General features: G+C 30.7%; 1 protein-coding gene across 2 annotated transcripts; it reads left to right on the top strand.

Annotated features, from left to right (window-relative positions):
* The first annotated feature begins 454 nt into the window (after nt 1-454).
* LOC139874784 (uncharacterized) lies at nt 455-3,634 on the top strand. Of its 2 annotated transcripts, none has more exons than XR_011767899.1 (7): nt 455-547; nt 960-1,008; nt 1,095-1,341; nt 2,231-2,383; nt 2,508-2,613; nt 2,715-2,819; nt 3,335-3,634. XR_011767899.1 is itself a non-coding variant. In XM_071862187.1 (7 exons), exons 2-7 carry the CDS (start codon nt 961-963, stop codon nt 3,371-3,373), a joined length of 708 nt encoding a protein of 235 aa, XP_071718288.1. In that variant the 5' UTR covers nt 455-547; nt 960; the 3' UTR covers nt 3,374-3,634. The 2 variants fall into 2 exon arrangements, 1 of the variants encoding a protein (XP_071718288.1); XM_071862187.1 differs by having other exon boundaries at nt 2,705-2,819.
* Nucleotides 3,635-11,170: the final 7,536 nt, after the last annotated feature.

Here is an 11,170-nt window from a genome sequence, read left to right as displayed (position 1 = left end):
AAGGTTTAACGGTTAGTAAAAAAAATCGAATCAATGAAAGGATACAGGTAGAAGACTCTATTGTTGAATAAAAACGGATATCTGAGGCAATGAAGACGATTACTAAGATTAATTGGTTGAAATCGATGGATGGTGATGAGCATAAAGGTCTTTAGGGTGCCAGAGAGAAAAATTGAGCGTGAATAATTGAAGTTTTGAGATGAACATCAAGGTTGACGGTTTTTATCATAGATGGCAAGTTAATTTAGGGGCATAATGGGAATGTTATTAAAGTTTAATATGAGAGAGATAATTCTTAATAGAGATAAATGTGGACCATCAGATTTCTTTGATAAATTCCTATTGTATGGTTGAGATTGGATCTTGAAAGGAATCTTTTTCTAATCTTAAATAATTAACACCATGCTTTAATATATAGAGAGGAAGGATAAATAAATATAAACTCGAGGGAAGCGAGTGTAGTCTTTATTCCCGTTACTGAAATCTTCTTCTCACCACACCACCAACAACAGCAGAAAGAGGAAAGCTAACTTGCCATTGATTCAAGGTATATCTTTATTTATCTGTCTATATTTCTATATAATAATACGCTGATTTAATCTGTGTTCTCTTTATTTTTACTTTATATTATTTTTATTTATATTAAAATTAAATGGTGATTAGGGCATTGAATTATTATTTTCAGTGTTCTCCTTCGAAATAATCATCCGAATGATCACAGAGGATACTAATGCTGTTAGAATGATCTTTTTAGGGTTTATTGGTTGCTGTAACAATCTCTGTACAGTGATTATTTAGTGAACAAATCAGTTGACTACAAATGCCCTTGAACCTATGATTAGGGTTTATTCATTTAAATGTAATTTGTTGTTTGTCCATTAACATTTAATCATGTTGAATATGGTATCGTAACAAGTTCATGTAATAATATTTTGTTTTGTTTTTTTTTTTTCCTTCAGAATGGAAAATGCAGATGTAACTTTCACCCAATACGGTATCACCGAAGAGGTCTGAAATTATCTCTACTGATACGTTTTCCATTAACTTCCATTTTTAATATTTTTTATTTATTTTGAGTTTTTTGTTAAGTGTAGGAAGGTGATAAGCTTGTCGCTGAAGTCATACGCTACGTCCTCTTTAAAACGCACCAGAATTCTGGATGCCCGATAAAGAGGGACGAGCTGACTCAGTTAATCACGAAAAACTACAGTAATAACCGCTCCCTTCCGGGTATGGTTCTTAATAAAGCCATTGCAAAGATATCGAGTATTTTTGGGTATGATATGAAGGAGCTGCAACGTTCTCGTCCTTCTTCAACAAATCAGGCCCGCTCTTCTCAGAGTAACTACTTTATTGGTTGAACTTGTGCTTTATTGATTATGTGATTTGATGATTTATTTGAATTTCAGTGGTTCGTTTTTAGGTTTTAACTTGAGCACGAGCATAGGAAAATTAGTAATGTTTTGAAATTATGATTGCTGTTAGTATCGGTTAAGTTGTTTTTATAATATGGTTTGAAAGGTCTAGAGTTTAGTGTAATGATTTTTTATGTCTAAAAGTCTGAAGTAGAAATGAAGTGAATGGTTGATGTTTGTTGTTATTTAGCTTTTGTCATCTGAAATTTGAATATTTTGTAGGATAAATATAGTTTCTTCTTTGTGAAATGTAGCCATGTCATTAGCTCAAGTTACCTTCGTATTATTGAGTCTTTATGTGCATGTTATCATGTAGTTATTGTTGTAAAATGTGAAGGGACCCTATAAATTATCTTTTGCATTGAAAGGGTATGTTTGGCAACCTAGCTAGTAGCTTGTAGCTGATAGCTTGTAACTGATAGCTTATAGTTGTTAGTTGTTAGCTTTTTATATGTATTTAGGTGTTTGATATAGTAGCTGAAACTGTTAAAATAAAGAGTAAAATGGCAAAAAGCTATGAATTTTTTTCAAATGCTACTTCCGTTAGTTTTTAGCTTTTTCCCTCCATCTAAAAGCTGTAAGATCTTTTAATCAAAGCTTACTTGACAAAAGCTTTATTAGATATGAGCTTTTTCACAAAAGCTAAAAGCTCCCAAAAGCTCCAAAAAGGTTTCAAACATGCCCAAAGTAAAGTAAACCATTGAACCTTAATTGAAGTTCCTTTTTTTATATGATGGAATTTTGGGATTAAGATTTGTTGTGGGTGGAAATTGTATGTTCTGTCAGAAAAAATTACAATAGTTTCTGTTTTTCAGGTTCTGCAGATGCAAAATCGTACATTGTTATTAGTCAGCTAGATCCTGGAGTTTACAGAAAACACATTGAAGATACTACAAAATCACATTTAACCGGCTTAACATTTGTTGTTATTGGCATTGTTCATCTTGCAGGAGGCAAAATTACTGAAGGTATCATACCTGCTTAAATTAGACCATGATTTATGTTTCAAGAATACTATTTGTAAACCAGAAGTTCTATTTTTTTTTTTTTTTTTTTTTGTTATATGTATAATTTTTTGGTTATGGATTGCAGAAAGTCTTTGGCACCATTTGGGACGACTGGGTTTGTCTCAGGATGATGAAAGACATATTGAATTTGGGAACACCAAACAGGCAATCGAAACACTTGTTCAGCAAAGGTGTTAATTCTTAATCATATGTGGTTGAGGTTATTTTTGTACTTTTGCTCATGGGAACGTACTCTGTTGTTTGTAACTTGCTTTATTGTAGATATTTGCAGAAAGATAAAACAAATGGTCCTGAAGGCTTGACCCTCTACTATGAGCTTGCAGAGAGAGGTTTGAATACAACATCCAACAGTAGCTTCAAAGAAGCTTTATCACAGGTCACTTGGTTGCAGAACTTAGATTTTCACGTTGTTAATACAGTTCATTATGTGGTCATATCATCAGTTTATTTCTTTTGTTTTTTTGTTTGTCTTCTTTTGTAAAAATTCTTTTTAGTGGATTATCTGATCTATTATGCGCTACACACAGTGGCGGAACTTGAACCCGACCCGAGATGGGGCGAAACTAATGGATGGGGTTAAACATTAAAAAAACCTTATTTTTTAGTAAATTTTTTTTTTTTAGTGTAAAATTTTTATTTTCTCCGAAATCGAGCCGGGGCGGATACCCCCCTTTGTCATATATATGTTTCGCCTCTGGCTACACAGTTTAAGGGGTTAAGTGGGCGTGTCTGTATATTCATAAGTGGCTCACTTGAATATATAAATCTATGTTGATTTGTTATTTTAACTTCCCACATATTATCACAGTTTATTTGTGATTATCAATTTATCGTGCTAATTTTCAACTACATTTGTGATGGTTCTTACAAAGGAACATTTTCTGATTGCAGATTGTGATGAATGAGGCACCTGCAATTGACCTTGACTAGCATTAGCAGTTTATTTTGCGGAGATAAGGATCAAACGATCATCATTGACTATTGTAGGCTGCTGCTACAAAGATGTTTGTCTTGCTGTAAAACATTAGGAAACCAAATTTAACTGTCTTTCTGATCTTGAATTACTTAAGCAGACAAAATGAGTTTGTACCTGTTTTTGTGTATAAAAAATATAAACTCATTTTGTAGTGTTATTAGCCAACAGGTGTATTCCGTTTGGTTTTTGGATTGTATAGTATTTTGAGAATTGGTTCGCGGTTTCAAAATATTATCAAAACTCTGGTTGTTGGTCCCAAACCAATAGAAAATACTTCTTACCTTGAAACAGGTACGTTTTCAAATTGGGTCCGAATCCACTTCATGATCCAACTAGCTTAAAGTCTTAAACAGGTATGTTTTCAAATTGAGATGTGATTCTTACATCAACATTTTAGTCATACACCTCTAACTAGATGTGCATTAGATTGTTGTACAGTACATTTTCTTTAAAGCACGTTTTGTGGTGTATGCCTGAAAAATGATGTCACGCTTTTAAAGTTTATAGCTCCATTATTTATGTAGTTTGAAGTTCAGGTGTGGATGTATTGAATTGAATTATTATAAGAAAACATCATATAGGACCCATTTATGGATTCGATTGAATTTCATAACACTGAAAGATGTGTTTTGAAAAATGAAACTTCAAATAGTTAAGATTCTTATAACTTAATGAAGATCCATTGTTACATTGTGTGTGATAGAGTTCATGCATGAAAAAAGTCAACTACAAATTTATCTGCAACTAGTAAGAAGGAACCGTCCACTTTTTGTCTATACGTTCTTTTGTTCCTCTGCTGATCGCAATGGATACTTAGTGGTGGGTGGAACGAATTACTGTGGGTTACATGATTTTACTTTTCTGGGGCGTTTGATTGAATACTCGTGTGATTGATAAGTGGGATTGTTACTGGGTCGGTTACTTCTCAAACATTTGCTCCAACTTTTGTTTGGAAGTAACTAGTTGTTCCATGGTCGAAGGGATTAACTGCGTAAAGTGATGTTTAATCGGGCCAAGGGTGAAAAACATCAATTGCACCAATGAAAACATATAGAGGGTGTATTTGACGAAGGTAGCTCGAGCTGGTAAGTAAAGCTTATTTTTAAACTTAAGAGCTAGAGTTTATTACTTTTAAAGTCAGAGCTTATATTTCTATACTGGCTAAAAAGACAATAAAAGATATTCACGATAAATAATTATATCAAGGGTAATTATGTAGTTTCTCATTTCATAAGCTTTAAGCTTATTTTGTAAGATGACTCGGATTATGATTCTGATTCAAATAATCCGAGTCATCTGTGTAGGCAATTGAGCATAAAGTCAACTCATTTGTTTCATCAATAGAGTAGACAGATTTAAGGTTTAACTAGCTATCTAGAGTTTTTAACTTTATTTTATTTATTATTATTTTTTTTCATAAGCAATAAAAGTTATATCGCTCAAACATACTATTCCGTATTAGATTGAGTTTATAAAAAAATAAGGTTAAGTTATCTAAGCTACTATAAGTTACTATTACTAACCAATACATAACGGAAGTAAAATATATTTTATCACCATTGTTTTATAATGATAGTTCTTGGGAGATTATAAAGTCTCTCATAAACAAGTTTATTACTTTCATTAACGTAATAGAGAATGAAATATTCTAGTTTAAACTGGCTTAAAAAGAGTGCATTGATTGTCTTTTAACGAAATGGTTCTACATTAAGTGAAACACTAAATGCATTTGTTTGTGAAATCTGAATAATATATGATGTCGATCCGTTCAACAATTTATGTTGAATCGTTCAAAGTTGAATAATCTTTTAACAATTCAACACATTCACTTCCTTTAATATTTTCGTAATATTATATACTAAACACTTATCAAACAATTATCTTTTTTATTTATCCATTTATAATATTATAATAAATACTAATATTATGATGTAATTATCTTTCTCTTCCGTGACTAAACTTAAGAGTAGAATAAGGCATGAACAAATTCTTGAAAAAGATAGGGAATGGTGTGAAAGCATAAAAGAAATTGCAGGGTAATCTCCGGTCAATTTCCGGTAACCTAATCTTCTTCTAATCTTCTTCTAATCTTCTTCTTCTCCGTTTTTATTTCTTGTTCTTTTGTTAGATCTTCAACATGTATACCATCCCCACTTATCCTTTCACCCCACGCCCACCTGCATCAAATAAACCCCATCTACATTCTAACACCTACAGCACCATCAATAATATCAAATACCAACCGGAAAACGTTGGTGTTTGGATTAAGGTTGATCGGAATAAGAAAAGACACTCAGATCCACAACCTTTGAAAACCCCCGTTGACGACGAGTTTCCGCCACTTAATCGTCACCATCCAAACCCTAACACTTTAAACCCTACCATACCATTGAAAACCAGGTTAAACGCTGCAAACAATCCCATCTATCATCGTTTCAAAGTGCAGGAAAACGCTAAAAATCTCTTAAAAAAATACGGTAACCCTACTACACCCCCAACCCCATTGAAACCCGATAACAAGAACATCACTTCCTATCTTTTCTTTAACTTTCCCGACTCTTGGTCTTCTGTGAATCTTTGGGGTCTTTTCAAAAAATAAGGCGAAATAACTGAAGTTTACATCCCAAAAAGAAGGCTAAAAAATGGGAAACGATTTGGGTTCGTACGCTACAAGAACATTCATGATCATCAAATCGATTCTATGGCTCGCAAACTTAGTATGGTGGAAATCGAAGGTATGTATCTGAAAGGACCCGTCCTAATCCATCCGGACAAAGTCCGTATCGATTATAAATGATTCACAATAGTTGATTTCATCGCGAGGTACTTGACCTCTATATGATACATTTTACAAACATTGCATTCGTTTTTGAAAAGACAATATTTCATTACATCGAAAGTTGACGGCATGCATACCATTTCATAATATATCTAATTATAATTGACTTAATATTAATCTCGATGAACTCAACGACTCGAATGCAACGTCTTTTGAAATATGTCATGAATGACTCCAAGTAATATCCCTAAAATGAGCAAATGCACATCGAAAGATTTCTTTCGTACCTGAGAATAAACATGCTTTAAAGTGTCAACCAAAAGGTTGGTGAGTTCATTAGTTTAACATAAATAATCATTTCATAGTTTTAATAGACCACAAGATTTCATATTTCCATTTCTCATAAACATACGTCCCATGCATAGAGACAAAAATATCATTCCTATGGATTGAACACCTGGTAATCGACATTCACAATATATATATATATATATATATATATATATATATATATATATATATATATATATAAGAATATCCCCATCATTCCGGGATCCTCCTTCGGACATGATATAAATTTCGAAGTACTAAAGCATCCGGTACTTTGGATGGGGCTTGTTGGGCCCGATAGATCTATCTTTAGGATTCGCGTCAATTAGGGTGTCTGTTCCCTAATTTTTAGATTACCAGACTAAAAAGGGGCATATTCAGTTTAATAATCCAATCATTCGTGTCTATTTCGTAAAACAGTTATAAAAACAGCGCATGTATTCTCAGTCCCAAAAATATATATTGCAAAAGCATTTAAAAGGGATTAATGAAACTCACCTAATGTATTTTGTAGTAAAAATACATATGACCATATTGAACAACTGAACAATGCAGGGTTGGCCTCGGATTCACGAACCTATATCATTTGTATATTTATTAAAATATATACTCATAATCAAATAAATCCATTTATTATTTAGAATATATCTGTTATGTTAATACTTTATAAGTTGTATTATGTACTTATATATTTCCATTTAATATATATATATATAGATTTTAATATAGTTAAATTATATAATATATTTTTGTATATAAAATCTATATTTTTATACTTATAACCTTAAGAACGTCATTAATACTTGTATTTTCATAATCGTAATTATTTTAATGATAATGATATAGATCATACTATTAATGTTAGTTTTAATAATATCCCTTATGATAATAACCATAATTTTAATTAAATGAAAAGTTTATTAATAATGATAATGAAAATAAAAGTTTTTATAGTAATACATAATACTTAATAATAATAATTATTATAGAAATTTCATTATTCGTGATAATATTAATAACAATACTTATTTTAATCATAAACAAATTCTCCACGTTAAATTTCTAAACTAATAACAAAAGCTTTTATAACATCAATTTGTAATCCTAATCATAATAATAATAGTAATACTTATATTAATAATAATTATACTAATAATTACAAAAGTGATATTAATACTAATATTAATGAAAAAGATGATAACTCGTATTATTTTCATATTAATAATAATAATAATAATAATAATAATAATAATAATAATAATAATAATAATAATAATAATCCTAATCCTAATAATAATAATAATGATACGACTGTTAGTGATAATAACAATAATAATATTCGTACATGTATTTATAATCCTAATAAATGAAAGATTATATCATCATACCTACATTAGTAATCATAATATTAAAAATTAATTTTTCATAATACTTAATAATAATAATGACTCTCATACACAATGATAATTGTAATATTAATAAGAATAATAATCATATAAACAATACAAATAATAATAATAATATTAATAATAACAATATTGGTAAGAATAAACAAATTAAAAAAAAGAAGAAAGAAACTACCTCCAAAATTCGAAATAAAAAGAAATGCCTCAACAGAGTCTCGAACCCAAGACCTCTCGATTACACACAACAACTATGACCATTAATCCGTTTCAGTTTTCTGATTTAAACTCCCATCCAATTTTATTTATACCGTATTATATTATCATCATCTTTATCAAAATACACAGTCAATCAGGGAACCCAAAGCAATATTTAATAACGATTTAAGGGTTGAAACAAGACTGGAAATTTATTTGTAATCGACCGGTAATGAGTACTTGTTTCAATTAACAGCTAAAAAAAATAAATAAATAAAATTTTAAAAGGTTGCTGCTGTCGCGACTTTAATATAAAAAAAATTGATTTTGTATTTTAAGAGCATTTTAGCTAAAGATCCTAACATGAAGTAGTTGCTAAATCATACATATAAACTTTCTAAACTATCAATTGAACTTGAATCCTCTACTAGGAATCGAATTTTATGAAGATCAATCAGTTTGACTTTTTAATTTAAAAGTTTGACTTCAGAAATTCTCACCCGATACACTAAATTGGAATTGGAAACTTTCCCGACAGATTGTTTAGAAGTTTTCCAACGAAACTGCATTTGTACAATTTAAAAATTCATTTGGTTTTTAGTCTTGGACAAAATTTGACAAGAATAGGGTACGGGTAGTTTTTCATTGGGTTCTTCGATTGAATTTCATAGAATTGGGACAGATAGAAGTAATGTATTGTTGTTAGTGGTGATAGGCAATCGTATGTATTATCTAACACTGAGATGGATTAGGTTATGTGAAGAATTGAGGTTGACAGGAATTTTATCAAGAACGTAAAATAATAAAAAAATAAAACAAAGAAAAAAAATAGAAAGGTGTAGTAGATTGTTCACAGACTCTTGTTTGATTCCAATGATTGAATCTGATTGAGTTACATTTACAGACCAAAAACAAAATTCAACTGTAGATGATATATACGTGAAACAGATTTTGATCTTCCAAATCCTTATATTTGGTTTCTATATAATTTATAAATAATAAATAATAATAATAATTAATAATTAATATTAATAACTATATTAATAATTATTAATAATAATAAAAAAAATAATAACGATACTAATAATCATAAAAATGATAATAATTATATTATTGATAATAAAAATATATATTGTATTATTTTCTATGATCTTAATAATAATATTGATAAAGATAATATGATAATATAACAATCAATAATAATCATAATAATACTAGTTATAATAATAATAATTCTTAATAATACTGGTAAAAAAAATACTAACCTTAAACATAATAATTAAAATTATAAATTTTACTACTAGTTTTACTAATAATGATATTAATAATGTTAATACTAATATTTAATAATAATAAATTAAAGGTATAAATTTTTATATCTATCTATATTTATATTATTAATACTGATATTAATATCACTCCTTATTTTATTGAAGTAATAATAATTTAACAACTATATTTTAATCTTGTAAGTAAGTTTAATATATAGATATTACATATTTAATTACATACAATTGTTCGTGAATCGTCAGGCATGGTCAACGGGTAATTGATTACATGAATATAGATTTCAAAACTTTCGAGACTCAACAATACAGATTTTGCTTATCGTGTTAAAAACATATAAAGATTAAGTTTAAATTTAATCAAAAATTCCCGGGTCATCACAGTATCTTGTAGTTTATAAAGCTCATGACCGTAATAACCTAAACAAACCTAAACCTAATACCACCTATCATCAGTCACCCAGACCTTAAAACAAAACTTTAACGAAAAGGCTACTTCACCTCCTGCTAAAATAGTTGACAATCGTTTGTTCTCTGATATTGTTAACCCTAATGTTCGTATCAAACCCAGATGCTTCACTAATATTGCAAACCTACACGCAAAAGAATTTTCCATCAAGATACCAATCGATGATAATCTCATCGATCTATTAGGGCACGCTATCATTGGTGCGATAAAAGGCATTGAACATCTTGACTACTTTAACGAGATATGTAAGTCCGAAAATCTCATGGGGCTCGAATGTAAGTATCTTGGGGGTAAAGAGGTCATGCTATTATACAATGAGAAACGAGATGCAATGCGTATGTTAAGCGATAAAAATAACCCGCTATGGAACTGGCTCGACGATTTTTGCCCGTGGGATCCTGAAGAGTATTCCTCTTCGAGTAGGCTTGTTTGGTTGGATATCAAAGGCGTGCCCTATCACCTGTTGGTCTGAATCTACATTTCGCAAAATCGGTAACTGTTGGGGTGAGGTTTTAGAGTTAGAAAACTGCTCCATCAATGAAAAAGGCTCTCAAGATATTTCTCTCGGTAAAGTCCTAATCAAAACTAATACATTCGACTTCATCAATGGGCATGTTCATATTCATCATGATGCCAAAGTTACCCATGCATATGTTACTGAAAATGGTAACCAACCGGTCGACTTCAACTCCACAGACAACGAATCCTCTGTTTGGGACGACGGTACTTAATCCAACGACTATATTTCTGATGAAGATTCGCATATGGACGATGATCAAGTTGAGGATCATTCTTCGCAAAATTCTGCTAACCGTATGTCCCATCCCAAATCCGAAATTGACGAAGGATACCAAGACAATAACCCCGGTAACACCAACGCTTCATCTTCTCATCGGTCCTCCCACATGTCAACGTCATCAAAACATGTTGATACTACCAAATTCCCTTCCAAAAATGATTACTGCTCAACACCCAAAAATACCGAAAATCTCGAAAAAATAGTTCAACCTCCATCGACTAATTCCCACGTCTCGGAAACAAAAGATATTAATGAATCATTAAACTCTCCAACCTCTAACTATCACCCCAATGCTTATGAATCTCCTAAACCCAAAAATACTCCTGTTCCCGTCTCACCTTTGAGCCCAAATCAAATTATGGACAGCCTATAATCCAATGGGCCCAATAATGATAACAATAATAAGCCCTTTAATAATATTCCTTGGTCCCCTTATGTTGAGCCCATTAACCTTGATATGGATCCAGCTCTAAACGCTTCAACCCCC

The sequence above is a fragment of the Rutidosis leptorrhynchoides genome, chromosome 1 (assembly GCF_046630445.1).
Source record: "Rutidosis leptorrhynchoides isolate AG116_Rl617_1_P2 chromosome 1, CSIRO_AGI_Rlap_v1, whole genome shotgun sequence".
In the NCBI taxonomy this organism is placed as follows: domain Eukaryota; kingdom Viridiplantae; phylum Streptophyta; class Magnoliopsida; order Asterales; family Asteraceae; genus Rutidosis; species Rutidosis leptorrhynchoides.
Note: the sequence above shows the minus strand (reverse complement) of the source record. Positions and strands in the feature narration are given on the sequence as shown.